This window comes from Lutra lutra, chromosome 14, assembly GCF_902655055.1.
Source record: "Lutra lutra chromosome 14, mLutLut1.2, whole genome shotgun sequence".
NCBI classification, from domain to species: Eukaryota; Metazoa; Chordata; class Mammalia; order Carnivora; family Mustelidae; genus Lutra; species Lutra lutra.
In genome coordinates, this window is record NC_062291.1 from 61,634,788 (window position 1) to 61,661,460 (window position 26,673).

At 51.6% G+C, this 26,673-nt stretch overlaps 2 protein-coding genes across 9 annotated transcripts in view; one reads left to right on the forward strand and one right to left on the reverse strand.

Moving 5' to 3' along the window:
• On the reverse strand, window positions 1-12,254 carry POLL (DNA polymerase lambda). 8 transcript variants are annotated; one of them, XM_047703211.1, is made up of 9 exons: window positions 11,794-11,923; window positions 11,221-11,385; window positions 10,181-10,475; window positions 9,842-9,995; window positions 9,150-9,467; window positions 8,221-8,394; window positions 7,520-7,648; window positions 5,290-5,458; window positions 1-672 (listed from the first exon to the last, which is right to left on the reverse strand). In XM_047703211.1, exons 2-9 carry the CDS (start codon window positions 11,375-11,377, stop codon window positions 572-574), a joined length of 1,497 nt encoding a protein of 498 aa, XP_047559167.1. In that variant the 5' UTR covers window positions 11,378-11,385; window positions 11,794-11,923; the 3' UTR covers window positions 1-571. The 8 variants fall into 8 exon arrangements, with proteins under 8 accessions (XP_047559167.1, XP_047559165.1, XP_047559162.1 ...); XM_047703209.1 differs by lacking the exons at window positions 1-672; window positions 11,794-11,923 and adding exons at window positions 3,982-4,858; window positions 12,175-12,254 and having other exon boundaries at window positions 11,221-11,357; XM_047703206.1 differs by lacking the exons at window positions 1-672; window positions 11,794-11,923 and adding exons at window positions 3,982-4,858; window positions 12,175-12,195.
• The window catches only part of DPCD (deleted in primary ciliary dyskinesia homolog (mouse)), a gene marked incomplete at its 5' end in the record, with an annotated part of 17,758 nt that continues 2,899 nt past the window's right edge, over window positions 11,815-26,673 (forward strand). The window contains 6 exon segments of the mRNA XM_047701636.1: window positions 11,815-12,012; window positions 12,014-12,160; window positions 12,280-12,394; window positions 17,244-17,324; window positions 21,971-22,095; window positions 22,435-22,568. Of these exon segments, the coding sequence (XP_047557592.1) occupies window positions 11,815-12,012; window positions 12,014-12,160; window positions 12,280-12,394; window positions 17,244-17,324; window positions 21,971-22,095; window positions 22,435-22,568 (800 nt within the window).

The window sequence follows — 26,673 nt, forward strand, 5'->3', positions numbered from 1 at the left end:
TGCACATTAGACACATGGGCAAAAGAACATGCAGTCGAACAGACACAGGCCCGGTGACAGCCCAGCTGAGGGACCGGAGCCCAGTGGATGAGGGTATCTTGCTGTAGCAGGACCACTGTGCCTAAGGTCATGGACCTGCTTGGTCAGGGCCAGGCTGGAGTCCTGCAGAGCCTCGGGCCAGGTGAGGTTCCACAGCCACTCAGGTAGCAAGCGATGGCCCCCTTACGTGGTGCTGCTGGATTTGGGAGATGTCCTCCATGGCATCTTCAGACTCCTTCAACCCCTGGGTCCTGTCCTCATCTCCAGGCCCTTCTTCAGGAATGTTCCCTCTGGGTCTTTCGCTGGGGCTCAGCTTCTGCACTAACCTCCAGTGTGGACGACCAGGGCTTTGGAGGTCCCCATTCAGATGACAGGGATGAGGCTTGGCCCAGAGTCTTGGGCCACCTTTGGGTCTTCAACCCTGAGGGTTCTCCTGTTCCAGAGCTCAGAAGCAGGGCTGCCCAGTGGCTTGGGAGTTCTAGAAAACTAGCTGGCCAAGTCTTGGGACTGGGCCTCAGGCCCAGGGCAGCATCTAGGTGTTTGTGAGTCTGGGGGGCAGCAGGTGCCCCAAGAGCTGTAGCTCCCATGCGAGGCTGATCCCTGAGATGGTGGGAGGGGATGAAAGGGGGTCTCCTGAGGAGTGAAGGAGAGTGAGAAGGAGAGTGAGGCTAATGTCTTCTCCATGCTGTAGTCCCTAGTCCTGGCAAAAGGCAGCCCATCCCGTTCACTCATTCATTCATTCCTTTCTTCCTTCATTCATTTTTAAGCATTTCATTTGAGAGACAGAAAGCACAAGCAGGGAGCAATGCAGAGGGAGAGGGAGAAGCAGGCTTTCCACTGGGCAGGGAGCCCAAGGACTCAATCCCAGGACCCTGGGATCATGACCTGAGCCAAAGGCAGATTCTTAATGGACTGAGCCACCCAGACTCCCCAGCCCATCCCATTTAAAGGGACAGGAATCTTGTAACTCTCCTGGAGAAGCAAGACGAAGGGCCTGGGTTTTCCATTCCCAGTCCTTGAAACCTGGAGAGTAGGACATGGCTGGACTTGCCCACCTTGCCATGTCCACTCCAGGCCAGGAGGCTCCTGGTCCTGTGCCTACACCTACTCCCCCATGAGCAGCCAGAACCCAGGAGGAGAGTGTGGCCTTTTCTTGTCCCACTTTCAGTGCAAGTCTGGGGTCAAGATCAATGTCATTCCCTCAGGCCCTGGGAAAAGAGGAGGCTCCCAGCTTGGCAGGGTTGGGACAGAGCAGTCTAGAGAGGTCTGTATCTTGGGCACAAAGTGTCAGGGGAAACTGAAAGTAAGGGAGGCTCACACTGACCAAGTGGCAGCCAGCTGGCGAGGGCTGGGACGCAGGGCCTTGCCCACCACCTGACCCTCCCCCACTCCAGGCATATGAGGCTCCCACCCTTCCCCACACCCCAGCTGCACTTGTGGGGGGACCTCCTCTGCCTCAAAGCAGGTCCCACCACTCACTATAAAAGGAGACCAGGACACACCCAGGTTACTGGTCCCCTACTGATGCAGTAACACACTTAGTGGTAAAACAACAAAGTTATTACCACACAGTACTATTGTTTTGAAGTCTGACACAGATCTCAGTGGAATAAAACAGGTGTTGGCAGGGCTGTGTTCCCTTACGAAGGCTCTGGAGTGGAATCTGTTTCCTCGCCTCTTCTGGTTTCTAGAGGCTGCCCACATCCCTTGGCTGGTGGCCTCCTTTCTCTATCATCAAAATCAGAAATATTGCATCTCTCTGACCTCCCTCCTATAGTCACATCTCTCAGTGTAGGTTTTCCACTTGGAAGGATTCATAATTAGATTGGGTCCACAGATAATCACATTTCAAAATCCTTAACCTTAACTACATCTTCAGTGTCTTTGGCTGAGCACAGTCACATATTCACAGGTTTTAAGGATCAGGATGTGGACATCTTTGGGGGACCATTATTCTGCCTACCATTCACGTGGTCTGGCCATGGACAACTCTGGCTCAGGGATAGAGTGACGACAGCCGGGCTTGGGGCAGAAAGTAGGCCTGTGGGCCCTTCTCCTCTTCCTCAGGACCATGTGGCAACTGGGTGGTAGTTTGGGGGTACTCAGTTGCTAGACAGGATGCCAGTTCCCACCAGGTCTCCAGAATTCAGTCTCCCTTTCCAGCAGAATGGGGCACAGGGTGGCACGCTTAGTCAGAAACCAAGTCCAGGCTCTGAAGTACCTGGAGAACTTTCCAACACACCCTGCTTAGTTTGGACTTAGAGAACAACCCCAAACTGGGCAGCCTTTCTCAAGACAGAAATCCCTCCACCAGTTCTTCTCCTGGGCTCCTGAGTCGGACTGAGCAACCAAGAGGATACCACCTCCAGAATGGGTCTCTCTGGAAGGTGCAGACATGCTCCCTTTTTATCCCAATTTCCTGTTGTCCTTACCAAGTGGTGGGGCCAGTTTACATGGATTGAAGGTAATGTCTGGAATTCCGAATCTCCTGGGAGGAGGAGAAGGCGCCCGGAATGGGGTCAGGTTTCTGTTTTTAGACACAGAAGTCGGCACTATCGTTCTCTGTGGTTCTGGGGACTTCCTGTGTGCGGGAAGGGGTTAACTGGTCAAGGTACCCCATGACCCACTGGTTCCCTCTTGTAGCCCTGGAGGCCCTATTCCTCTGGTCCTGGAGAGGCTGCTGAGCAGGCCAGGGCCCTGAAGTGGGAAGCGAAAGGAGAGGAGAAACAACTTCTACATTTGGCTGTGGACCCTCCAGGCTTTGGGTTTCTGCCAACTCTGACCCTTGCTGGGCATGAGGGCAGACACTGGGGGGGTCTAGTCTGGAGTAGAACTGGTGGAGCTTGTGAGTGGGGGCCAGAAAAAGCCCGGGGGGCCCAGGAACTTGCCCAGTTTCTTCATTCCAGGCCCCAGCCAGCCACACAGCCCGGGAGTAGAAGCTCTGAGGAACTCACCCTTCACAGAGGCTTCTGGGCCTTTGATGTGAATCTCTGGTTGGCACTAGGCTGTGTAAGAGGGCCCCGGTACTCCTTCCCCAGTATGACCATGCAGGTGGGGCCCCTAATTGGGACTTCAGGGTTCTGAACTAGGGTGTCTACCCTGAGGCTACCAGGATCCTGAGACTAAAAATCAGGCCAACAAAGGCCGGCTCTGGGATTCTCGTTACTGACGGAGAGGCAGGACTCAGCACCTGCCCCCCAGCCCTGCCTGCCAGCCACTGTGCTCCAGCTTGAGCCCATCTCTGAAGCTTCCAACCCCCTCCCCCCATGCCATCAGGCTTTTCCAGGCTCCTCCAACAGAGCCACCTTCTCCTGCCCTGTGCCCATTATTCTTCATAGTTGGTGTGCCCGAAACTTCTTCCCCACTCCTCTCCTCCCCTCACCAAATTCTCCATCCTGCGAGGTCCAACCTCCAAGCACCATCCTGGTCCCTCAGCTGGACCTGCTCCTATCTGCTCTATCAAACTAAGCCTCTTAGCCTGACTCCCAGTCCTCTGCACCTGGCCTTCTTCTGACCTGGCGGAGGCGTCCTCTCCAAAGCATGTTTAGTTGTCCCCAACTGGCAGGCAATTTCCCTGCCAGCCTGCCCCTCCCTTCCTTCAGGCAACCTTCTCTGACTACCTCAGCACTGTTGGTGGCACACAAGTCACCATTTGGTTGTTCCTAATGAGTCTCGTCACCTCTGTTTATGTCCTGATAGCTTGTTCCAGGGCAGGGCCAAGAGCTGCTGATGGGGAGGCAGGCGCTCCTAGTGCCTGACTCCATGAATTCTCCCCTACCCATCCCCCCATGCCCCCTTCTGAGCTTGGGAGCTGACTCAAGCCAGCCAGTCTGGAGAGCAGTTAACCTGCCTTTCTGGGCTCCCATTCAGCTCCCATCTCCAACCCCACCCAGGTGGAAGGCAAGCAGCGGCTGGGGCAGCTCACAGACACCAGGCAGTCGAAATGTTGAGTGCACTTTACTGGGCCCCTGGGCCTTCAAATGCTGTCCTTATGGAGCCTCGGTTGCCCCCCTCCCCACACCTCCGGCTGCAGAGGACGCGGGCTCGGGGAGGGAGTACATAGGGCGTAGCACATTCTCTGGCTCCACGGGGTCTTGGGGGCGCTCAGCCACAGCCCCCGTCCCACCCCAGCAGCCAGAGCCTCCTTGGGTAGGGAAGAGGGGGTGTCTGGGCCTTCAGCACAGGAAGCTGGCTTCACACCAGGACCTGTTCTTGCTTAAAATCGGGCAAGGGGCTGTGTACAAAACTCTATCAGGGGCAGTGGTGACATGAAGGACAGCAGTCCGCTCCTGTTGAGGAGAGGGCCAGGACGAGCCTGGGAGCCAGCCTGCCCCTGCCCTCAGGCCCAGGCGGCTGAAGTGGTGAGGCTCAGCCCGCTAAGGCTGGAGCCAAACACTAGATGGCCAGGTGGGATGGCCAGTCTCGCGTGGTGCTCCCTTCCCCGGAGCCGTGGGTCACCAGTCCCGCTCGGCTGGTTCTCGGTAAGGTAGGCCTAAAAGCCTGAAGACATCCTTCTCTGTGGGGGTGGGCAGCACTCGGCCAGGCCCCAACTTGAGGCCGTGGGTATTCCGGACCACAGAGGTGCTGAGGGCGTGCTCTGACAAGCTCATGCCCTTGGTCTTGGCCAGAGCCCGCATGAAGCGGTTGAAGTGGGCAGAGCCAGTGAAGTAGAGCAGGGCGCACGCAAACTCGCTGTAGGGCACAATGATGATGTCTAGCCGTCGATGCCGCCGTCCTGGCCCAGGGAGCTGGCACACCCCCAGGTACTTCTGCTGCTGGCCGTTTTCCTCCTGGCTCACCAGGTCATCTGTCAGGAACCCTGGCGCAACATCAGAAGGCCGCTGGGAGGGCAGGGAGCCAGGCCCAGACTGCTCTGTCCTCCCAGGTCTCTCCTTTTTATCCCTGGGTCCTCCATTCCCAGCTCCATGAATTGCTGGGTGACCTTGCCCTCTCCGGGCCTGCCTCTTTAAACCCTGCAGTCATGCCTCCCTGTGTCCCCTGCAGTGTCTCAGGCAGGGGAGAGGAACCTCGACCTGCAGGTGGTAGTGAGCACCCGTCACTGAGGGAAGGAGCTGTGGACTGTAATGGCTCCTCCCTGTAATGGCTCTGGCCACCAGGGAGAGGTGGCATTCTCACTGAGCAGCGGGCCCCCGCACGCCGCTTCCTGCCTAGAGCTTGCGACTCTGAGATGCTCCCTCCTGGGGGCTGCCCTCCCTGCACCGCCCGCTCACCCCAAGACAGAGCTTGTACCTTGGCGCCGAAGGCTGTCGAGGAGAGGACTGAAGATGCCCTGGTGAGACCGGCCGTCCGGGTGGGTGAGCAGCACGTCCACGTCACCACAGCTTGCCTTCCCCCGGCGGTAAGAACCACACGCCACACACAGCAGCCCGGGGCTGAAGGCCTGAGCCGCTTCCCGGACCTGGGAAAGCGCAGGGAGGGCCTGTGGGCTTCAAGCCCTGCAGAGAGTTCCTCTCATAGGGCAGCGTGAGAGACTTCCCTGACCCAGGAGCCCACACGTCCAGCTGATGCCCCGCGCCGATCCCCGGATGGGGGGTACAAGCCTGAGGGAAGGCCTCAAGGAGCGATGCCAGAAGCCTACCCTAGGGAATGGCACTTGCCCTCTTCATTAGGACAGAAGAGAAGAAAATGTGCTCCCACCACCTGAACAGTGATCTAAGAGGTGTGTACTCAGACTGTGAGGGAAGGCACTGATCTTCCCTCCTAGAGTTCTGTAAGAGCAGGGAGACACGCCTTCTCTCGGCTCCTGCCCCAACCCATGTGCCCAGGTCTGTCCACTTAGGACAAAGGGCCAAGTGCCTGGAAGCCCTCTGCCAGGTCTCAGCAGCCCCAGGCATGGATCTGAAGCTAAAGGCAGAGTGTGTGAGTTGGGGCTTGAGACCTGAGCAGGTGGCGAGCAGGGTGCCCAGGCCCAGGCCTCAGCGGAAACAGAGCCCAGAAATACAACGGTACCTACAGTAAAGGAAAAGAAAAAAAGCAAAGAGGGAGGCAATTCTGAGCCAGTGCTTACACCCTTACTTGGAGCAAAGAGGCTTGGAGAGGGAGCCAAGAAAGAGAGGGAGGGCTGTGGGCTGAAGGATCATCCCTCACTGAGGGAAATAAGCCCATTAGCCTCTAGCCCGGCAACACGGCAGCCTTTCATATGCAGACGGCCTCCACGCCTCTCCCCCAGGACACTGAGATTTCTGGGACCCTGGATACTTTGGCCAGGACACCTCAATTCTCGGAAGGCCCAGGCTCCTAATCCCCTCACTCCCTTCTTGAGCCTCCCAAGAGGATGGAAGGAGACCTGGGATGAGTAATCTCATCAAAAACTCCTGAAGCTAGACCCCTTGAACGCCAGGTGGGAAGCTCCCGCTGTTCCAGTGGGCTGGGGGCTGGAAGCTCACTGGGACATTCTCCGCGCCTGGACACCGTGGCTGAGTGACAGTATCATCATCAGCACCAAGGCCTGGTGATGGGTAGACAAAAGGGCCTGTCCATCCCTCCTGTGCCGGTCTTATAGTCCCAAAGAGGCTGGAGGCCTGGAGTAGAGCTGGTGGCTGATTTCAGCTAAGGTGGGCCAGGGTCTCCATAGAGTCCCACCTTATCAAAACCTGATTCCAAAGCAGCAAACCTTGCCCAGGAACCAGCTCCTAATTCTGACCCCAACTGAACAAATGATATATCTAGCCCCAAATATACCCTAGTCTCTCTCTCTTCTTTTTTTTTTTTTACCCTAGTCTCTAATTTAGGTTTTATATGAATTTAATCATATGAATTTAATCCCCCAACTTTAAATCAAACCCTAGTGTTGGCCAAATCTTAATTAAAAGCATCCAATACCAGGAAAACCCTACTCTTAATTCAGGCCTAACCTTAACTCAACTCAACCTAAGCTTTCCTCTGACCCCAGGCCGAATGGAACTGGCACTGTGCTTCTACACCAACTCTACACCAACTCCAACTTTGCTACACCCACCAAACTCTGAGCCAGCCTCAGGTTGTGTGGGAACCTTCAGAAGGACTGTGCATCTGGAGATAGAAAACTTTGTACACTTGCACAAATCTTGGAGACAAAGAGTCCATAGTTTTCATCGGGTTCTCAGAAAAGTTTGTGAATCAAAGAACATTAAGAACCTCTGCCCTGACCCAGCCTCACCTAACCCAGTTCAAACCCCAGGACCTTCACCTGGTTCTGACCATAAACTGCCTCTAATCCAGCCCTCACCGTTCCAGCGCACAAGCCCATGCTTATTCTATGCTCATTCGCAGACCTGGTGTGACAGCCTTCCCCAGCACAGCCATCCACTCTCCCAGCTTCAGTCTCAGCTGGCCCTTTCCCCATGGTCCCAACCTCTGGTGTCTCACAGCTTCTTACGCCTGGCTCCCCAGCTGAGGGATCAGGTGTCTTGGTTTCGAGCCGGGCCCTGACCTTATAGCAAGGCCCGGCTCTCCTCACTGCTCTGGGACATCTGCTTACTGTCTGCTCAATCTCTGTAGCCTCCTCCCGGGGTATGCGCTCCAGGAAGTCATCATAATGCTTCAGGCCAATGGCCTGCTGGCTAGTCAGGGAGGCCCGGTCGCGGATATCTTCTAGCGTCCGGAAACCCTGGAAAAAAACAAGCCAAATGAGGAGGCTATGAGAGTCAGGACCAATAGAGAGCCAGGGACTGAGCACATATGCAAGGCTTCCATCACCCCCAGATTCCAAGGAAGGCCTGAGGCAGGATCAACCCCAGGAGTGGTTGGATCTGTAATCAGTGGGACTCAAGAAAGGTAGGGAGTATGTGAGACTCACCCCAATCCAGCTTGCCACAACCCTAAAAGACTGGTTCATAAGTCTATTTATTAGTCTGGGGGATTCTGAGCATTGCCAGGTTGGGGAACCATTGATCTAGATACTCAGCCCTGAGCCCTGGTCTTCTCAGGAAGGCCCTTGCTGGTCTGAGACAGGGAAGCACACTTCCTATCTCTCTGCCTCCATCACAGATTAATGCCTTGAAGCTATCTGGCAACAGGGCAGTTCTAGGAGCAGGAAAGGGGTCTACATGAGCCCTCATGCCCTTGAAAAGTGGTTTCCCTATAGTCCTGGTTCATTCCCATCAGAACACAAAGTATGAGAACTGCAGGCAGGACCTCTGAGAAAGCAAAACTGAAGGGGGTGCTGGGACATGGGGTGACCTGTTGGTACCACATCTGTGCAGTTTTGGTTCCAGCTCCCCAGATGTTGGAGAAGAGCTCCAAGACAGGCACGCTCTCACTGATATGGTCCAGCTTCCGCAGATGCCCACTCTCCAGGATTTCTACGATCTTCTCGGCCATCCGCTTTCCAATCCCAGGGATACTGAAGGCCTCCTGGGGGAGGAGGAGGTAGAGGCAGGAAAAGAAGAGTGAGAAGATGGGAGGCCTAGAGCCAGCGGTGGGTTAGCAGATGCCTTTAGGAGGTATCTGAATAAATGCCAGCTTGGTCAGTTAGCAGCTGATGGCTGTGTAAAGTCTGGGCACAAGTGAAAATGAGAATTTTGGATGGGATGGGCTGGGTCACTTGTCTTTTGGTTCCCAGAGGAATGGAGATCAGCACAGGAAGTAGAGAAAAGGCAGCAGTGACCACACGAGTCACCACTGTCATGGCAACAGTGAGACTGGGGCATTCACTGAGGCCTTTCTGCGGCTCAGGTCCAGCACTGCAGGGAGCACAGCATTTGGTCCTCCCAAGAGCCCTGGAGTCCCTCACTAGTCTAAGTTCCTTTTCATTGCTCAAAGGGTTTAAGTAACTTGCTTAGTACCACAGAGTTAATGAAGGATGGGAACCAGAATTCAAACCCTGGTCTTTTGGCCTCCATAGTAAACTTTTTAAAAACTCTCTACTATGGGAATTTTTCCCATAGTGGAGAGAGCAGTGTAATGAATCCCCACTACCCGTCAGCATCTTCTATAATTATCAGGAGACCATCAATCTACTCTCATCCACCTCTCCATTTTATTTCTGTTGTGCAAGTCTCAGACATCATAAAATCTTAACCATTCCACCTGATCGCCACTTGTGACTGGTGCCCAGTAAACAGAAAGCCCCCCATCTCCCCGCATCCCCTGCCCTGGCCCCCAGGTACCTGGTAGGAGGTGACAGGCTTGTGGAAGCTCTTGAGGGCATTGATGGCCTTGGTATAGCCCAGGGCCCTCCACTTGTCTCCCTGAACACTGTAGGCTTTGGCCAGCACTTCCAGCTTCTCTGTGATGTGGGGGTTGTAGTTGACCGCCTTCTGGCTCGAAGGCTGTGCACAGACCCATTTATCCAGGCCCTTAGGGGCTGGACTAGGCTCGCCATCTCCCTCAAGGGAGGGGGAGCAGCGGCCACTGATAAGGGCTTCCAGATCAGCTGCGCTAACCTGGGTCTCTTCCCCGTCACTGGTTTCATCATCACAGCCAGGCTTGAGGTAAGGAAAGAGAAGAGACGACAAATTCATGCCCCTGGCCCCCAGAAGAGCTCCTCAAAGGTGGGGCTGAGTCTCCTAGTCAGACCCAGGAATGAGGCTGGGTCTCCTGCATCAGACCTGGGTCTCCTTAACTGTGGGGCCATGTTCCGTTTGGCTTCCCCCAGTGCCCAGCCCTAGACTCCCCAATGACAGGTGGTAGATATGGGCCTTGGCAAATGCAGGCATGATGATTGTTGGGCAGAGCCAAATGGCCTCACCATAAGAGACCCTTCCTCTGTCAGGGCTGGAGACATTCTCAACAACCACCAGGCTGTTTCTGGACCTAGTTCCCAGGGGAAGGGAGCTCTGAGAGCTAGGAGGCTCCTGACCTGGACTTGGGTGCTCGGGGCCTCCTCTGTCCTCCGGGGAGGAGATACAGGCCTGGTGGGAGGACGAGGAGGAGAGAGGGCTGTCCTGAGCACAGCCTCCTGGGCAGAAGAGTCTTGGTCTGCCTTGCTGAGCTGCGGTTGGTCCAGGTACCTGCTGGGATGGTGATGGCAAGTTTAACACCCAAAGGCCTGGCCCTACCTCTGCTCCCAATCCTCTACTCTGAAATCTTGGTTTTCTACTGTGTCTGATTAAGACGATGAAAGTTATTTTTAATAAATCAAGGAGAGAGCCCAAGATGCTGCCAGGAAACACCGGAGGAAAGACAGGGGCCGGCCCACCTGTCGGGGCTGCAGATGTTGAATCCTGCCGTGTCCACGAGCCTTTTCTCCTGCAGGCACAGGCTCAGCCAGGTGGACTTCACCAGCTGAGCACCCTGGGGTAGCTGGGGCAGTCGAAGGAGGCGGAGGGCTCGCTCACAGTCCATGCCTTCATCCACCACAATGTGAGTGACCCCTGGGGCCTGGGCAGCGCATATCTGGCCTCCATGCTGAATAATCTGCTTCTCAAAGAGTTCTGCCCGGGCTCGCCCAATGCCGCTGGGCACAACATGGGCCCGCAGGGAGCTCAGCCACTCTGTGGAGGGGACATCCAGACACCGATTGTCATAACTGTCAGATATGATCCAAATGAACCCTTTACTGTCCTGTGCCCCCAAACAATCATTTCCCTTCCATCCAGACAGCCAGCCTTCCAGGGATTCTGCTGCAGGCATACAGTTAATTTCCCATGAACCATCACTTGATTTAAGGGGCAAGGATGTCAATATGTCCTGTTCCCTCATGTAACCTAGAATGGTGTAGACACTGCTAGAGCACATTGTAGGTATCCTGTATATCGCTTCATTTGATCATTTATTCTTTCAAGTATTAATAGACACCTACCTCTGTACAAGGCATAAGGCACATATGTCTTGCCATTTCAGGCCTGGCTGTGTAAAAGATCCTCCCCTCCCCTCCCTGCCACATGAGCTGTTATTTATTTGTCAGCTTGGCTGCAAAATAACGTAACTCTGGGGACCTGAGTCTCCCGCCCTTTATCCCTCTTCAGGCAACCTCCTGGAGAGTAAAGGATTCTGCTGGTCATTTCCTTAGGGACCAGACAGTATTTTCTGATTAATGAAGGTTTAGGGGCAGAGTAGAAAATAACACAGCAAGTGGCCTGTCAAAGACTGGGGCCCAAGCCTAGTGCGACAAGGATACAAAACAACCTGCAGGCCACGGACTGGCATAACCTGCTCTAGTATCTGTTCCTTGACATGAACAGTATCAGAAGCCTGAGGGTTCAAGTACATGAGGGTTCTGAGAGTGGATCTGCTCACCTCCTGCTTCTTCTCCACCTTCATGCTTGGGTTTCTTTACAAGTGCTTTTGATGATGGATTGGCATGAATTTTCCTCCGCTTGGGAAATGCCTTCAAGATGCCCCCAGGGTCCATTGAGGTATGGCCAGATCCCGGCCTAATGGTTTTAGGTTTCATCAGGGCAACTGTCATGTGGAAACCCAGAACTGAGGTTACCCAACCCTTTGGCTATGAGGGTGGTGTCTCTAATGACCAGGCTTTGGGGGCAGTAGCTCAGTTCCCCGGGGGGGAGGGGTCTCCCAAAACCCAAAAGAACTTCAGCAGTTTAGCGTAGCACTTACCAGCCTTTCAAAACCAGAGCACTGGGGGAAATAAGGGTAAGAATGGGACTAATGGAGAACTCTTGGGGGGTACAAAATGATACTCCTTAGAGGGGCTGCTCTATAAAGATTCAGTGCTTACCAGGAGCTTACCAGGGGGATGCCAGGCTAGGAAATGGAGCTACATCTTTAGAAAGGGCTTGGGCTCCCAAGAGGGTTGAAGGACTGAGAGAAATCTACATATAGACCCCACATCTCTACACCATCACAGACCTGCAGAGGAAACTCTGATGTTGGCGGGTGTTCGGGAGGCGGGGTAATGGTCTACACCTGCGCTGGTGGCGGGCCTCTCGTCACTGGGGTGCTCAGTCCCGCAGCTGCCGGGAGATGGGGCATGGCCGCAGCAGGTGTGGGGCGCCTTCCGAGATGGGAGGAGTCTCGGCCTCACAGCTGGGGGTGAAGACTACCGGCAGCTGTGGGGCGCCCGCTGCGTCCGCAGGTGGCGCGCGCCGGGAACTCCCAGCTGGGGACCAGAGGAGGGCTGGAGTGTCCGGACCCTGCCCTAAGGGCCCCTCCCGGCCGCGGTGACTCGGTCCGCTGTGGGTCAACTTCAGGCCTAGCGGGTCACCCACGGTGGGCAGTAGTAACACTTACCTGGGCAGCCAATGAGAGCGCACGGAGGGCGTGGCGCATGGGAAGTGGGGGGTGGGGAGGGCAAATGCCCAGAAGGCCTTCCGGGTCGGCCGGAAGTAACCGGAGGCGGAATGGTTGCCATGGAAGCGGCCGGTCGCGCGACCTGGCGTAGGGAAGATGGCGGTAACGGGCTGGTTGGAGAATCTGCGGACCGCCGAGAAGACGGCGCTGCTGCAGGACGGTAACTCGAGGCCCCCCACGAGCTCCCTAGTCCTTTACCCCAGGGTCCAGCCCTCCGCGTGGTCGCCTCCACGAAGGGCCTCCGAACCTGGGACGGCCGAGCGGGAAGTGCTGCGGCTGCCAGACTAGGCCCAGTCCTGCTTTGGCAGATGAGGAAACTGAGGCCCAGAGAGATGACGTGACTGGAACACGTGTCTCTGGACACCTAGTTTCCTCTACACCACGTCGTCCCGCTCTGAGTTCTGTTACTAATAAATATTAACTCCGTTCGTACTCGTTATGTCATTTGCTCCCGACTGCTGTCAGTTTTCCACCCCATTTTACAGAAGAGGAAACTGAAATTAAAGAGGATTTTAGACCGGCCCTAGGCTCTCGTCCAGTCGGTGGGGTTGTGTTGCTGAACGCAGCCTGGCGTCATGAAGAGGTGGGAGACCTGGGCTCTAGTTACTACTCTGCCATTAAGTACAGTGGCCTCTTTATTTGCTTGGGCCTTATTTTTCTCATCTGTAAAATGAGCTGGAAGGGCTACCTCTGATATCCTTTCCAGCTGTAATGTGTTTGTAAGAGAACTTCTAAATGTTCTCCAGGGTCTGTAGGGAAAACAGCAAAGGTCCCAGCGCTGTGCCTGGAAAAAGGTGGACATAGAGGTAAGGAGTCCTGATTTTGTCTCCCCCTAGGATTGGCGGATGTAGGACCCCCAGTGCTGCAGGGGTCCTTTGCTGGACCTTCTTGGCAGCCAGATGAATTACTGTCTAAACTCCTGTAGCTTGTGGGAGACCAGTTGGAGGCACACATCCGCAGGCAGAAGTCAATCAGGGAAGCGTGGAAATTAAAATCACCTACTCATTTGCTCATTCACGCAGCATTTAGGGAGGATTTTGCTATGTGCCAGGCTCTGTACCAGAGCAGAGAGGGGGAAGAATCGATATGTAAATAAGTAAGAATGTATGTTAAGTAGAGGTTGGAATCTTCTATTAAGTGTATGAGAGCACGAAGATGGGAGTCGTCTGCTCTTTGAAAGAAGACCTCACAGAAGAGGTGATGTTTATGGGTCCTAAAGAATTCATCTGTGTTTGCTAAGTGTAAAAGAAGGAATGACTCACGCGTAAGGAAAGGTATGGATTTGCGAAAGCATATGGCTGATTACTAGGGGAATAACAAAACATTTAGTGAGGCATAAGCGTCCCCCCAGTCATAACAACACCTCCCCCCACACACACAGTGTGTGAGGTACTAGGTGCTAGGATGCAAGGGTGAATAAAAGTTCTCTTTTCTCAAGGAGCAGTGAGGAGAAATGGTGGGAAACGAAGAGGGATTTTGGATAAATTGGGGTATGTTTTGATCTATGCCAAGCTAAAGATTTTGGACATTATCTCATAGGACTGTGGTTTCTGGTTTTATTGTAAAAAATAGATAACATAGAATTTACCATTCTAACTGTGTTCTGTGGCACGAAGTATATTCACATTGTTGGGCAACCTTCACCGCCATCCGTCTCCAGCACTTCCTCGTCTTCAACTGAAACTCTGTACCTCTTAAACCCTGACTCCCCGGTCCCAGCCTTTGGCAACTACCATTCTGTTTTCTGTCTTTATGAATTTCACGATGCCAGGAACGTAATCACATAAGTGGAGTTACACGGTATTTGTCCTTTGGTGACTGGCTTGTTTCACTTACCGTCCACTTATTTCACTTCAGTGTCCATCTACGTTGTTGCCTGTCTCAAGGCTAAATAGCATTCCAGCGTACACACGCACACACCACGTTGTGTTTGACATTCATCTGTTGCTGGACATAGGGGTTGCTTCCACTTATATAGCTATTGTAAATAATCCTGCTGTGAATATGGGGGTGCAGATATTGAAGTCCCTGCTTTCACTTCCTTTGGTCACTGGATGGTACCTCAACAAATATTTCATCGTCTAGGATTTTGCCAGGTTTTTTTGTTAGCATCACAAAACAATGTTTTTGATCTTTTTCCCCAAAACCAAATAATAATAATAATAAATAATAATAATGTTAAGTATATGGATACATTTTGTCAAACCTCTCCTAAAGATCTACCCTCCTGATGGGTGTGTAGATGTGGGGAGGATGTTACCTCTCTCCCATGAGAAAGCACTGCTATTGGTAATGAGAATCCAATACTCTTCAAATTTTTTTCAGAAAGAATTTAGGCTTGTTGTGGAAATATAAAAAATAAGTTAAATCACCCATCAACTACCATCTAGAGATAATCATAATTTACATTTTTAAAAAGATGTTATTGATTAGAGAGAGCACAAGCAGGGGGTAGAGCAGAGGGAGAGGCAGAAGCAGCCACCCCCGGGGAGCAGAGAGCTTGATGAGGGGCTCAATCCCAGGTCCCTGAGATCACGACCTGAAACAAAGGCAGACACTTAACTGACTGAACCACCCAGGTGCCCCCCATTTTCTTTTTTTTTAAGATTTTTATTTTATTTAGTGTTTTAGAGAATGAGAGGGAAAGAATGGGGGGAGGGGCAGAGGGAGAGAATCTCTGGCAGACTCCCCGCAGAGCCCAACGCAGTGCTCGATCCCACGACCCCACGATCATGACCTGAGCTGGAAACAAGAATTGGATGCTCAACCGACTGAGCCACCCAGGCACCCCTATAATTTACTTCCATATTTCTTCCATGCATGTACACATACATGTATTTTCTTACCAAAGTATGCTAATATACTTAAAATTGTTTATTAGCCACATATAAACACATACATATATACCTGTAGAGTAAATATGTTAGAATAAAGTACAGATATGGGGCACCTGGGTGGCTCAGTGGGTTAAGCCTCTGCCTTCAGCTCAGGTCATGATCTCAGGGTCCTGGGATCAAGTCCCGCATAGGGCTCTCTGCTGAGCAGGGAGCTTGCTTCCCCCTCTCTCTCTGCCTGCCTCTCTGCCTACTTGTGATCTCTCTCTGTGTCAAATGAATAAAATCTTAAAAAAAAAAAAAAAAGAATAAAGTACAGATAATTATTATATAATCTTTGGGTAAAGGAGGGCATTTTGAGCACAACTCCTGGGTAGTAGCCACAAAGGAAAAAATAGTTGACTATATAGAAATTATGCAGTTGTTTAGGAAAACCCACTTTAAACAAAGTTAAAAGGCAATTGAAATAATATTTGCAACATACATGACACATGGTTAATATCATAAAGATCAGTCAGATTAGTAAGAAAAAGATAAACGCCCCAATAAAATACGCTAAGGTCTAAACATAGTAATTCACTAGAAACATGACCAATAAACCTTTGGAACAGTGTTCAGCCTTACAGATACTTAAAGCTATGCACATTATCCTACTTTGGTCATTAGAGCATGGATTTTGGCCTCAGATGAGCTGAAATCTCGGTCTGTCATTTCATAGCTTTATGAGCTTGGATAAGTTACATGAACTTTAAGTCTCGATTTTCCTCATCTGTGAAATACAGGTAATGGGGGCACATAGGATTATTTTGAGAATTAAATGCAATAAAACATGTGAAATGGCTGGCCAGTAGTAAGTACCGCATCCTGCCTGGACTCCAGAGGGACTCCAGGGGAGAAGAGGGTCAGGCCGGACACCTCTAGCTACTCACGGGCAACACCTTTGACCCCATTGCTACCAGGAAAACCCCGTCCGCCTCTGTTAGCCAGCCAAATGATTTAAGGGGGTATAACCTAGGGGCACACTGAGAAGCCCTGCGAAGTTGGGGATGAGTTTCCCCAGAATACAAACTGGGAATGACTCAAGGGAATTGTGTCCAGGGGAATGAATTAAATGGAAAAAAGGCTTGGTAGATCAGATAAAGTTGCAAATTTTAGGTAGCGACTCCTTTAACTGCTCAAGGTCCTTGGAGCCCTTACTCATCAAGTTTAGTTTGGGTACCTGTCCCTGTTACTAGGCTCGCTGAGGAACCTACCTATGTCAACTGACCCATTGGTAAAAATAGGGGAAATTACATAGTCGCTTTAAAAAAATGCTTATGATTATAATATACAGGTGGAAGAGTTGGGCTCGGAGACTCCCCTGGGTTCTTGCATTGTTTCAGTGAAAGTTGAATCAGTGTTCTTTCTTTCATTTAATACTTAGCTGAGCTCCTAACGTGTGCCAGTCACTATGCTTGGTGTTAGGGAAACCATAGGCAAGAAGGATAAAACCCCTCCTATCTAATAGTGACAGGCAGTAATCAAAGAATCGCACAAATGTAAATCGTAACTGAGGTAAACATGAAGAAAACGTAAAAGGACTAACATTATGTGGCTGCGTGCTAGGAGTGGCAGAGAGATAGGCAGAAGGCACAGCAATGGTGTGGCTAGAAGGAGTGCTTGGTCAGGAAACCCAGTCAGTATCCCGAGTGCATAGGCTTGGTTTTAGGAACTGGGGAGACAAAGATAAATATGGCACTGTTCCTGGAGAGAGGATGCTCTTTAACAAAAGTACCATACCTATGTGACACATGCCCCACTATGGATATGAATAAAGCACCAGGGAGGCCCAGATAATAAGGAAGTGATGACTTTTGCCAGCGTGGCTAAGGACTTTCCAGTGGAGTGACATTTGAGCTGGATTTTGAAGGGCAAGGAGTTCAACAGATGAGAAGTATGGAGCTTTGTTGGTAGAGGGAACACGTGTTCAGAGAAAGCTGCAGAAAGGAAAGGCGTCCCAGGACATGTCTTAAACTAGTGGTGGGCAATGGTTGGCAAAGAGTTCATGGGCAGCTCTGGGAGGGCTTCTCATGCCCAAGCCCAAGGCTGTTGGTGTTTCCCAGGTAGATCCCTTGATGTGCAAGTCACAAGGTAAGAAGAGGCATGGGGGTAAGGCACTCTCTGCTTTGTGCATAGGGAGAAGGAAGGTGCACTATTTGTTCCCAGATGGAAAGGAAATGGCCGAAGAATATGATGAGAAGACGGGCGAGCTACTTGGTAAGTAACGGGGGCTCCCACTGGGCCCGCAGGAACGCCGAGCGTGACCCAAAGCACAGGTAAGCAATTCTAGTCTGAGGCTTGAGGGAGAAACTGAGCACCAAAGGTGAAGCCAGGGGAGACTGAGGCCCTCAAGGCAAGATTATCCCTGAGAATAATGTGAGATCAGGGCTGGACACCAGGTGGAGTGTCTGCTTGACCAGGAAACGCCACCTGACCCCCAGACCCATGGGAATGTGAGGAAGTCTTCCGTAGGAGAAGTGTTGGGGAAGAACTGTATAGAGAAGGCAGAATTGGAAGTGAGCCTCTACCCCGGGCTGAGCGAGCAGAGGGCGGGGCAGGCTTTCACTGCGCTTCCTGGCTTGCTCACTTGTTTTCTGAAGCCGCAGCCGCAGCAGGTACTGACCTGGCCTCAGAGGGCGCACTGTTAAATCTGACCCTTACCTTGGAAAGTGTCTGAATCAAAGGGGGTCTGGAGTGGAAATGGGGATTTTGCAACATTTTTGTTTTCATGCCTGCAGCTCTTTTCCTCTAAGACTATACTCATGAGTAGGGGCTCCAGCCCAGATTTCTGGGAATTATTTGATTTGTCCATCCTCTGTGCCCAGGTATGCACATCAGCTTTAACTGACTTCCCAGAGCTAGGTGGCTGCTGCTTTGACCGAGGGCCTGAGGCTGTCAGCAGTGGGAGTTGGTCTCTTTATTAAGTTCCACCTGAAATGCTAAATCCAATGATGGAATCATGGGTTGGGTTATTTTCTTGTCATTATTCTTGACTTTAATTTCTTCCTGGGCCTGATCGACAGGTAGTATTGGCAAGGGAATTTCTTTTTCCCTTTTTCTGACAGCTCATAAATGTCTAGAACCGACAACACGGATTACACTGGTTTGCATTTTCTTAGTCTGCAGTCTTAAAATGTGTGTCCTGCGCATGTTCAGTCACAGAGTGAAGTGTTGATCCCTCCTTATTATGAGCTGCTTGGGCTCCAGTCCCAATTGGTTTAGTCTGGTGCTATTAAAAATCTTGATGTGTTTAGCATATGACACTGATTTGGTAGAAACCAATACAGTAGTAATATCCTCACAATGCATTGTAATTTATAGCGCTCCCAGGGGGTGACAGGCTTGGAATGCCTAACAGGGGCAAGCTTATGAAAGCAGAGGTCACGTGGGCTAACCACCTCCATTGCCAGGCCCGAGACTGGCTGCAGGTCCTCCCCGCAGGCCCCAGCACCACCTCTCTCCTCCACTCAGAGCAAACAACCCGCCTATAGCTGCTGGGCCATAAAAACAAACAAATAACCCCGGGCCTCTTAGTTGTGCTTGAACATGAAATTAAAATGAGAAACAAGTTCTGGTACCTTCCTCTGTAGCATTCCACATTAACCTGTCACTTCTCTTGGCAGGTGGGGAATAGACAGCCTTCAACTCCTTTTTTTTTCTTAAAAGCAGAAATGCAGATTGATAGGCGAACACTGGCTAAAGTTTATCTAATAATAATACCATAACTTTTATTAGGCGCCATGCTAAGTGCTTTATTATGAGTTATCTCATCGAACCATCCTCATTACAGCCTGATGAGGTATGTACTGTTGACTCCTTTTACAGTCAGGAAAAAACGGAAGCTCTAGGAGGTTCAGCACCTTGCTCAGAATTCCATAGCTGGTTAGTTTCTGAGTTAGGATTTAAGTCTGAGTCTGCCTGGTTAAGAGCCTGTGCTTTAATGCACAACAACATACTATTGGTTGTTGAGAATATTTAATCCTGTTTTCTTATTAAATTTTGTTACCCCCAGAATGACTGAAGAAGGGGCTGGTGGGAGCAGGACAGAGCTGGGCAGACAGGAACACCCCACTTGAACAGCTTGTCCTTACCCATCTCCAACCACTTCACCCTACCCCCACCAGCTGCCCTTCCAAAATTATTAATTTTTAAGTATAAACAATCTCAGGGCCTGAACTAACTCGAGCTTGAGCACTCTATAAAGTAAAATACGGACACGGTTATTGTGGCCATAAATGGGAATTGTTTCCATTTTCCCAGCTAACTATACAAATGTGATAATTGGCTAAACTGGTTTTCTGTTCGAAAAACCCAGAACGTAATTTGCCACTGGTGCATCTGTGTCGGAGGGAGTTTTTCCAGTTGGTGTTAATAAGCATAGTGGTGTCATATTTTCTTTCAACCGTCTCAGGGCTATTCATTCCCACCCCACACAATGAGTGCTGTATGTAGTCATAGAGGGAAACCTGAAGGGCCCCAGAACAAGGATCGGAACATCAAACCAGCCCCCGAAGAACACAGCCCGTCCAGGGGGGCAGAGGCTGAAGGGCAGGCCATCCCCCCGCGATTACATTTGGATTACCGGCTTAATCTGCTTTGGTATTTGACCGCCAGCCTCGCCACCCTGGCTGCATTTGGAGGACATTGAGCACTTTCATCCCCAAGCACTTCGCCGGCTTTATAAATGACCCACTCGATTCCCTTCAGCCTCCTCGGGGGACGGGACGTGGCAGCTGTTTAATAGCCACAGAGCAATGTTGCAGTGTTTTAGGGCAGAAAAGAAGAGCCCTGCCTCCAGTTTGAGCGGCAGGGAGTGTTTAGGGAAGGGGAATGTAATTATCCGCATTGGAAGCAGGCCAAGGCTTGGAGCTTTGGGGAAAGAGGCCTCTAGGACCTCCACTTTCCAGCCCACCTGAAAGATGGGGCTTCCTTTCACCAGTCTCGGACAGCAGCCTGCTTCCTGCTGATTTAGGAAAAAGCCCCCAGGCACTGCCTCCTTCATATATTCCCCATTGGGCCCTTTAGGGTCATGGAGAGTCTCCTTTGCAAGGACTGACCCTGGCTCAGCGGGAAGATACGACAGCATCCCAGAGAGCGACCCTCCACCCACCAGTTTGGGTTTAACATATAATCAAATCAGAGTGACAGCAGGTGGAAACAGTCCTCTGTTGCCGCAGGAACTGTCCTTGAGTTCAGGAACAAAGACAGGACAAGAAAGACAAGACAAAGTGTGTATTTGCACGTGTGCATTCATGTCCATATACGTGGGAAAAATAACAAGGACTTCACCAAAACCGTTTATTGGATCTTATAATGGAATGAGTAGGGAGACTTTCTTCTACATTCTAGCAAAGAATTTAATCCCAAGGTGTTAAAAGAAAGAAAGAAAGAAAGAAAAAAGAAGGAAAGCAGTGAAAGAGCCAGAAGGCCGGCCTCCAGTTAAGTGAGGTATTACACGAATAGACTTGGATATACTCCCGGTCACAGTCCATTCACTTAAGAGAGTAGAAGTATTTGTGAAAAAAAAAAAAAAAAGGTTGCCTATAAAGCATATTTCCAAGTTTTACTCTTCCTTATTAATTTTCATTATAAACTTGGAAATGTGTTTCTAGGGAGAATTTTTGGCCCTAAGACGTAATAAAATCACACTGCAGAATGCAGCAGACCTTATAAAAGCACATATTCAAGGGAAAATTCTAATTTTACAGCACACTTTTGTGTTCAGCTTCCATGCCTTACTCGGAGCAGGGAGGGCGTTTGGGTTTGGCACAGCGGCTCCGAAGGTCTCGAAGAAACCCATCCCGAGACTCTGACTCCGGGTCTCACCCACCCCAGCCCAGAGAGAGGAGTGGGCTGGAGCAGCTGTGACACAACGCTGGGCACTTTCTGACCTATTAGCTCCTTAGCACGGTGTCAGGAGGGCTGCTGGCGTTTGGCAGTAGTTAGGCTGCCCCCCCCCGCCCCCGCCCAGGACACCAGCGCTACAGGATGAGAGAGGAGCCCAGGGGTTCCAGCTCTGGGTGGGGGGAGCTCCCCTGCTGTGATGGCTGCACCTTGAAGACATGAATGACTTGGGGTTCCCAGAATCCTGGCAGGGGTCCTCAGGTAATGTCCAGCGAACTAGTTGTTTCCACTTACAATTTCCATACAGAATGGACCTTACTTGGGGGAGAAAAAAAAAAAAATCTTATGTAGACATGTGGGTTGTAAACCGAGGTAAAATGGAGACAGTTGTGTGCATTATAAAAGGATGATCCTGTTCTGCAAGAAAAATTCCCATGGTGTATAAATAACGCATTTGAAATCCGCTGTGTGCCTAACGTTTCGTTTAAATACAGTTCTGGGGCTGTTGTGTTAAGCCAGGCATACCTGAAATGAGCGAATTTCTGTATTTGGACTTTCTAAATCATGAGACCAATCTGCCTGTCAGGTTTCATTTTCTTATTTTTCCCGTGGCACATTTCTAGAGGGAAACAAATGCATCTCAGTTCGTACTTGTTGGGATCCAAATGTTCCCCGTTACCAGGAGCTCCCCTGTTCCTAACCAGCACATTTCTCCCTTGCTTGGAATCACGCCTGGAAGATTCTTAACTCCACTTGGCTCCCTTCAGAGCTTTGGTCAATCCCTTTTGTTTGGGCACCCGTGGTACGGGCTTTCCAGATTACCCAGTATCGAAATGCTCTCTGCTGGGCTTTGAGCTTTTGGCAGCTCTGAGGTCTTGCTCACTTGGACAGAGGTGGAGTAAAGGCCCACCATGGCCACTTCTCTCCCCTTCCAGTCATCTAATGTGGCGTCAGTGATTCAGCAGGAAAAGCAGAGTCCCTTCCTTTCCGGTAATCCCATTGCTTCCTTCTCTCCTCAGTGAGAAAGTGGCGTGTGAAAAGTGCCTTAGGAGCCTTGGGCCAGTGGCAGATGGAGGTGGGAGAGCCAGCACTCCTGGGAGCAGGGGGCCTGGGGCCTGAATTCATCAAGGAAAACAATGCCAATGTATGTCTCTCCGTTAGGTCAGGGAGGTGGGAGTGGGCTGCTGGCCCTGGAGGGCAGACACCATGTCTTAGTCACCCCCTTGTCTCCCGTGTGCCCACCTGTATGCCACACTCTGTGTGGACACAGAGCTCTGGAAGGGTTTGCTTGAATGAATACCCAAAGGGTTTGGGCTTGGTCATCCTGGGACGAGGGCTCCAGGCCCGGAATGTCCCAGCAGTAGCAGCGTCCGGGGAGCTGTGGGAAGAGATGAGGGTCTCCTCCTGTTGTGTGCAGAGCAGGGGGCCGTCCCTTGTTCGCTCTCACCAAGAACAGTCCCTAAGTTGGTTTTGCCTTCTGCAGCCCATCTTTATGCGCAAGGACACAAAGATGAGTTTCCAGTGGCGGATTCGAAACCTCCCCTACCCTAAGGACGTCTACAGTGTCTGTGTGGACCAAACGGAGCGCTGCATCATCGTCCGAACAACCAACAAAAAGTAAGTGGCATGACCGGCACCTGCTGACCTGTGGGTGAGCACGATGGGTGGGACTTGCCCTGGGGTTGGGGGGTGCTCAGACTGCTCCCCACCCCAGAGGCCAGAGAAGCTTGCTCCTCCAGCTCTGAGGGAGGGCGGAGGGCTGCACTAAAGCCCAAGAGAGTGCTGAAAGCTGGAGGGCTTCTTTTCCTGAGGCCCAGCTTGAATAATGTAATCAGCTCCCTTGGGTGGGGAAATCAGATGAGGAACGTCTGGTCCAGTAACTGGCGCATATTGGGGTTCACCAGGTATTTGTTGAATAATGAGGGGATGAGGAATCACCTGGCCGTTAACTTGTGATCTTAGGTGGTTCTGCTGTAAGATCATTATTACCTTGACCCCTGGCTGGATCCAGTCCATGATGAACTTGCCTGGTGGCATCACTGTCGGGGCTGTCAGGGAGCCATGGCCTAGAGAGCACACCCAGCTGAGCAGTCGGAGGACTGTGAAGTACTTGTCTGGGGCAGCCAGCCTTACCCTGCTCTCCACTGAGGGGTGGTAGGCAGGGGCTTCGGCCTCCTGGAAGTCTCTTGTGTTCTGTTTCCGAAGGGGTACCTAACTTCCCTTGATTTCTCTCCTAGTGTTCTGCTGGGGGCAGGCAAGGGGTGAGGGAGGCAAAATGTAGGGTTGAGGGGACAGAGGTGGCCAAGGAGGAGATCTGATCAAGGCAGGGCTGTTTCTGGGCTGACCATCTGGGAAATGCGTTGATCCTATGTAGATTTCCAGAGCTGTGACTGATCACAGGAGAAGAACCTGTTAGTGAGCTGGCCTTGACCTGGGCCTGGGGGATTGAAGCGTAGGACCAACTCCCATGACATACAGTTGAGGTATTAAAATGGAAGGTTTTCTGAGTGACTGGTCCACACACTAAAGCCACCCAGCGTGCCTCGTGGGTGCTGAACTTGGGCTACAGGTGGTGCCATCCATCTGCTTATTTACCTGAGGGTCAGGAGGACCCAGCTCCTGTCCGGCTCCCTTCCCGGCTTCCATGGGTCTGTGAGGCCCCCAAGAAAGTGGCACAGCTCCCAGGCTCTCCTGGCACATCCTTGGGTTCTGCCCTCTGCTTATGACCCCCGTCCCCTCTCACTCTGGCAGGGTTCAGGGGATGGGGAAGGGGTGGAGATGAATGAATTAATTTCAAGATTATTGCTCTTCACGCAGCTAGCAGCCCCCGCAGTGGGCCTTGTCTGTAAATACGAAGTCATAATAATAAGGGCTTGCGTTTATAAAGCACTTTGAAGCCCTCAGATAAAAGGCAGTTTATTCCCGTTATTGTTCTCATCATTAATGGGAGTCAGGGCCTAAAGTGGAATTTAGCAATTTCAGACAACAGAGAAATTGCCTTTAGGAAAACAAACTCTGTGCTTCAGCAAGCATTCCCCTGCGTAAGAGGCCCTGGGTCCAAACTGGGAACAAAAGTGCTTCTGATAGCACTTGAATCTGCAGCCTAGCAGTTTGTGGAGCTGGCTGCTGCCTCCCTTTTGTCCCCCAGAGGTCACTGTCGAATACAGATACGAGGCAGAAATGTGATTACTGGGGAGTGAGAGGAGAGAGTCTAGCTAGCTCACCAAAAATTTCATCTGCGGGCAGATCCTCGGGGTCCCATCTGCTGCACGTACCCGGCTGTAGACGGCGCTGTTGGCCAGGAGCAACATGGCGGGACGTCCACTCCTGCGCTCAAGGCAGGGGGAGACATTTTTGAACTGATGGGCGAGGCCAGGTGGGGTGGGAGTAAAGCCCCTGGAAGGGGCAGGGCGGGGGCTGGATCCCCACAGAGAGGAGGGGTGTACGTGCGCGCCGCTTTGGAGCCCGCACGGAGCCTCTGGTCCTGTGGCCCAGCCTTCCTCAGGTCCCTCTGCCCAGAGGTAGGAGAGAAGGCCGCTAAAGCTTGAACCAGCTCTTTCTTGAGCGGACTCGCATTTTCATCTCCTACCAGCGGCAGTAATGCGTCTTACACCTTCACTGCCACTAAGTCAATGACTCAGTGGTTACTCTTCTGAGCAGGATACTCCGTTTTTTCAGGATCCGTTAAAACTCTTTTCTGATCATCACACCATGCAGTGCTGGGCGGGGTGCGTATTTTCATTCTCGTGTCGTATCTTAACAATTCTATAAATGTGTCTGTCAAGTCAGCGTGCTGAGCTGACTTGCGAGGGGAAAGTTAGCGACAGTCTAGCTGCCCCGGCATCTGTAGGCCCCACACGGTGGCATCTCTGACTTGCCTCCTTCTGTTGCCTGCTGGTTCTGTGCCTGCCCGAGTTCTAATGTTCTGGAACGTGGTTACCAGTAAAAACCAACGTTCCTTTGTCCACACCTGCCTCGTCCCTGAAGGACTGGGTTGGCCACTTCCCAATTCCCAAAGGATTGATTCCAGTGTATCACGTCCTTGGCCTCCGGTACTAGTGAGGGGATGAATCAGGGAAGAAAGAAAGTACTTTTCCAGAATCCCAGTGTGGTTCTGCCTGCTCTTGGTAAGAGTGTCTGTGCAGAAAGAAGATTCTTAGCCTCAGCCTAGAGTTGGCAGCTGTTAAGTAGAATGGACCAGGGCACTGGATTGGGAAAAGGTTGGCTTAAATCTGTCCTCTGCCCCATACAAACTGTAGTATTTGGGGCGAGGTTTCCTCATGTATCAGAGGAAACATTCAGACCTACTTCACAGAGTGTTTGGGCAACTTGATGAAATCATATGTACACAAACTTCCGGCCCAGAGGCCGGCCTGAAGCATGTCTTCAGCAATTCTTTGGAAATTGGAACTTGGCTGATTTGACATTGGTGACAGCACTGTGGGAGGTGTTAATAGGCATCACTAGACAAAAAGGATTCCGTGGTCAAATAAATTTAGGAAACTGGATTAAAAACAAAAGGTTTCTCTTTGGTAGGACATATGGCGGCTGCTTTTCTAAGGGCGGGGCCGTCTAGAGGCTTCTCAGGACTAGTCTGGCTGAGCCTATGCCCGGCCTGTATGGCTCTAGCGGGCCTGCTTCTGCTTTCAGCCTCTCCAAGACTCTCTCAAGAGGTCTGGCCTCTTGTCCCTTCTCAAGTCACTACAAAGGAGAATAGGTTGGGAAACGACTGGAAATTGGGAAGGGGATACAGCAGAAAGAGGGTTGGGGGGTACTATGGGTCATTTCCCAAAAAGCCCAAGTGAAGGAGCCATTCTTTCCACACAGTTTAGGGGAAGGTACAGAGTTGGCCTGTTCTGGTCCCTTTGACAAGTGACTTCAAGTTCATCTCGTTTGTCTAGTTTGGAGACGAAAGTTCATTCAGCTCCTTTATTGGAGGAAGGAATCCGGAGGAAGAAACTTGGGCCCAGAAGTGGAGGGGCCTGCTGGGGTTACAGGCCAGGACTGGGAGTTGTCCTGACAGCCTTCGCTCTCCCGTGTCTTTTGAACACTTCTGACATTCCGAAAGGAAAGCCACTGTATTGCAGTGCCCAGAGGACCCGCAGGCTGGCTGGATCCTAAGGGAGAGTCCCTCCCATGTCTGCCCCAACCTAGACCAGGGCTCTGTCACTTCGAGGAGAGGGTGTGGAGAGACGGGCTCAGGAGGTTTGGGAGATTAGTACTTATAATAGGGGCTTCTCCATGGATGGTTTTGTGACTCCAGCATGATACCAGGTCTGTTCCTCAGTTTTCTGTGAAAGAGGATAGTAAGAGCAGCCAATGAGGGGGTTGTTTTGAGGACTCGGTGTGTGTAGAGCAGTGCCTGGCCCAGGAAGCATAACAAACGTCAGCTGTCATTGTGTGGCTGAGACTGAGAGCAGTAATAGGCGGTGGGAACAGGGGGTGTCACAGGTCCACCAAAAGCCCAGGAGCCGCTGCACTCTAAGGGTCTAGCTTTCAGCAGAAACACAAGATCTCCTCAGGCAGAGACAGGGCCTTCTTTCTTCTTCATCTTTAAATCCCCAGCTCATAGCTCAAGGCCTAGGGCACCGTTGATAGCTAAAGACATGTTTGCTGTCTCCCTAGGGCTGCTCGAGGCCCAGCGGTCTGTGTTTTCCAGAAGCACAGTGGGTCCCTCTCTAGGCCAGGTACTGATGAGTAAGTCAAGTGTGGTTCCTCTCAA

What these genes read in the sequence shown, in the direction of transcription:
- POLL (XM_047703204.1), bottom strand. Translation starts at nt 11,392, where the DNA reads ATGACAGTTGCCCTGATGAAACCTAAAACCATTAGGCCGGGATCTGGC. An exon ending in AGCCTGTCACCTCCTACCAG is followed by an intron (nt 8,395 to 9,149) that starts GTACCTGGGGGC and finishes CTCCTCCCCCAG; the next exon opens with GAGGCCTTCAGTATCCCTGG. An exon ending in CTACAGAGATTGAGCAGACA is followed by an intron (nt 5,459 to 7,519) that starts GTAAGCAGATGT and finishes GCGCTTTCCCAG; the next exon opens with GTCCGGGAAGCGGCTCAGGC.